This window comes from Bison bison, unplaced genomic scaffold, assembly GCF_000754665.1.
Source record: "Bison bison bison isolate TAMUID 2011002044 unplaced genomic scaffold, Bison_UMD1.0 scf7180017864280, whole genome shotgun sequence".
Taxonomy (NCBI): domain Eukaryota; kingdom Metazoa; phylum Chordata; class Mammalia; order Artiodactyla; family Bovidae; genus Bison; species Bison bison.
Genome location: NW_011494852.1, coordinates 6,495,691 through 6,498,924, shown reverse-complemented (window position 1 = coordinate 6,498,924; position 3,234 = coordinate 6,495,691). Strand labels below are relative to the sequence as shown.

The following is a 3,234-nucleotide window of genomic DNA, read 5'->3' as shown; positions in this document are numbered from 1 at the left end:
CTCTGCCAGGTGGTCGAGCCGCTCCAGCCGGCGGATCTCGTTCAGCAGCCACTCCTCGTAGCCCTTCTCGGCCTGCTCCAGGTGCTGCCAGCCGTTGTTGATGTCCTGTGGGGGCAGGAGAGGGCGGGGCTACATGGGGGGCTGGGGCACCCAGCGGGGCAGTGCCTCCCGAGGGATGCTCACAGAAGGCAGAGAAATGGGCCGGGGTCACACGTCACCCTGCTCTGCTGTACCTGCACGCCTGCACAGGGCCCCACACGAGGCAGGTGCAGTCTACACTTTCCGATTAAACGAATGAGTGACAAGGAATGAATGAATGCCCCCATGGTGCTATGGGAGTCAAAAGGTGCCTGTGCAGTGACTATCACCCTCTCCTGGAAAGGGATCTCAAGCACTTGGAGGTCTGGGAGTCCCAGCTAAATGAAGGTCCAAATTCAAATGACTCCAAACTATGGTGTGGTCTTGGGATGAGAGTAAACCTCCAGGGAGTGATGCGGGGAAACGAAACAGTCAAGTGCCAAGTGTATGCCCCACGGCGCCTTGTACCCGGATCTGTGCGTTCTAGTTCAGAAAGACTGTGCAGGCCAGACAATACGCCTGGGGGTGGCCTGGAGCTGCCCCTCCACCCCTCACGGGGCCTCTGTGGCTCCGTAGGCCTCCTGGGCCCCGGCACTCACCGACACCATCTTGCCCTCGGAGGGCATGAAGGCAGGCCGGTTGCTGAGGCGCAGCTTGGTCTGCAGCGTGTTGAAGTTGATCTCCAGCTGGCACTTCTCCTGCACCTTCGGCGGCTTGTGGACCCGCCGGTAGTCACGGAAGTCCTCCAGCTTCTGCTGCATCTCCTGGATGGTTTTCTGCGGCACGCGGTCCTCCAGCCAGGGGATGGTGCGCCGGATCCACTCCAGGAGCTGTGGGCCCACAAAAAGTCGGGGTGACCTTTGCAGGGGACCCGCCGACAGGTGACAGGGCTGCCTCCAGCTCATGGACATGGGACCTGGATCTTCGAGGATCCCATCTTGGGGGATCACCCCTGCTGTCCAGCCTGACTTCTCCATGATTCCCCGTGGGCATCCCATGGCCAGGGATTCTGGGAATATCACTCCTGCTGGAATCACAGTGCTGTTCTCTGGCTACTTTCTGCTTCTGCCTTTGCTCTTGGTCTTCCTCCCTCCTCTAAGCAGGATGGCCTCAATTCAGACATCCCTGTGGGCGCACCGCCCCCATCAGGCCCGCACAAAAATCCACTGTCGCCACACGCAACACTATTTGAGAACCTTGCTGCTTCCCGTTCACCAACTGTAAGCGCCCCAAGGCAGGGTTGGCCACACGCCTGGCTCACTCTGGGGTGGTTGGTGCCAGGCGCAGGGCCTGGGCACAGGAAACTAGACAGTACAATTAAAAAAGAAAGTGACCTGTACTTTTATGAGCCACTCGTGTCTTTGATGGAGTGAAGACTGGGTACAAACGAGCAAACAAACTGGACATCCCAGAACAATCCCAGGAGAGTAAGACCAGTCACCATGCAGGCAGACGTGCCAGCCGCAGACAGGATAAGAAAACCGAGGCCCAAGGCCTCCATGGTGTTCACTACTGGGTGCCTGGCACCGCCTGCCCTCTGTTGGGCAAGGCTGGGACTCTGGACACAGCCCCTTAACCTTTTCTTGGTGTTGGCAGCGATGGTGGTACCAGGTGGTAGCTTTCTCTTGTTTAAAGTATCCTTAACTTTGCAAAAGAAAAAGTTGGCCACTATAGGGGGCCTGGAAATATTTCCCAAATATTCCTGGTCTGTGAAATCTCAGAGTCTGGGGAACACTGATCTAGAAGAGCAGTCAAACGGCTCCTCCTGGGCAGCAGAGATGCCAAGAGGGTAACAGGAGTTCCCTCCTCACAGGGGACCTGCCGTGACAGACAGCCATCCTGTCTGTCGCTGTCTCGGATCTCGGGTGTCTCTCCATCCTACCAAATCAGGCTTCTGTGTGCGGGACATGGGGACAGGAATTTTTGCATAGGGGTGGGAACTTTTAAAAAAGCTCCTTTAAAATTTTTTTTAAAATAAAGGGACTTCCCTGGTGATCCACTGGTTAAGACTCTGTGCTTCCACTCTAAGGGGTGTGGGTTTGATCCCTGGGTCAGGGAACTAATATTTTTTTGCGTGGCGTGCCCAACGGATTTTTAAAAAATAAAATAAAAAGCTCCCCACCTGATTCTAATGAAGTGGGAAAAACCCTGTCCCTAGGTATCTCTGTAGGAAGGCAGGCTTGGGGTGCCAGGAGCCAATAAGCTCGGTGACACATCACTCTGACCCTCAGTCCTTGAAACCACGAGCACTGACGTGGTCAAACTCCGCTCTGTAGCCCCGTGACCTTCTCTAGAAGGTCTTGCTGCCATCCTTGCTCTCTGCTCTGCAGGTGTCACAGGGACTTGGGCCAAGGGTAATGAGAGGGGTCCGATCCCTCAGCTCTGGCGGGGCCACCGGGGGAGGGCGGGGGTGAGGGGTCACTCACGTCGCTGGCCAGCCTCTCATAATCTTCCATCAGGTGCTCGTTCTCCTGGTTGACGGCCAGCACCTTGCAGATCCGGTTGGCAGCGGTCTCAGCCTGGGTCGGGGGACGGGGTTGGGGGGATAAGCGCACACAGTCAGGGCTGCCTGGGGGCTGCTGACCCTCCCTCCTGACAGGCAGGTCCCCTGAAAGCTGGCACGTCTGTGGCCCACACAGAAGGCCCCGAGGCGGGGAGGAGAGGAAGCACAGAGCCAGCAAGAGGGTGCCCTGAACGGCTGAGTCCTGACAGGCCTTGCTGGGGTCCTTGAAGCTGACTGCTAAGGCCCCTGCTCAGGGAGCCAGGCCTGTGTGCTCTCTCCGCTTGGACCCTGGAAGTGTTGAAGCGGGGTGGGGAGTACCCTAATGTGGGGGAAATGGACTCAGAGGCCCACAGAGAGGAGGCCTGAGTGAGGCTGAGTAGGGTCCTCCACGCAGCTGAACCCTGGAAGGACCCGCCCCTTGGCTGGGAAGGGAGGCTGCACCAGGGAGCCGTGGGGCGTGGGCAGAGGAGGGGGTGCCAGTGTCCCCCAGAGCAGGCTGGTGGTGGGTGCATGGGCAGAGCACGCCTGGCCCCTTTCCTATCCCCCCTAGAGAAGGCTGCCGCTGGCTGGGTGGGCAGAGGTCCTGATCCACAGGGTGGAGGGGAGCCGGGGCTCCTGAGAGCGGGGCGCGGCGCCAACAGTGACTAGTCTCT

At 58.5% G+C, this 3,234-nt stretch overlaps 1 protein-coding gene across 1 annotated transcript in view; it reads right to left on the bottom strand.

Annotated features, from left to right (window-relative positions):
* ACTN4 (actinin, alpha 4) overlaps nt 1–3,234 on the bottom strand; it is a 73,916-nt gene that overhangs the window by 12,277 nt on the left and 58,405 nt on the right. Inside the window, exons 9-11 of the mRNA XM_010849314.1 lie at nt 2,505–2,597; nt 678–908; nt 1–105 (exon numbers count right to left, since the gene is read on the bottom strand). Of these exons, the coding sequence (XP_010847616.1) occupies nt 1–105; nt 678–908; nt 2,505–2,597 (429 nt within the window). The remainder of the gene's footprint in view (nt 106–677; nt 909–2,504; nt 2,598–3,234) is intronic.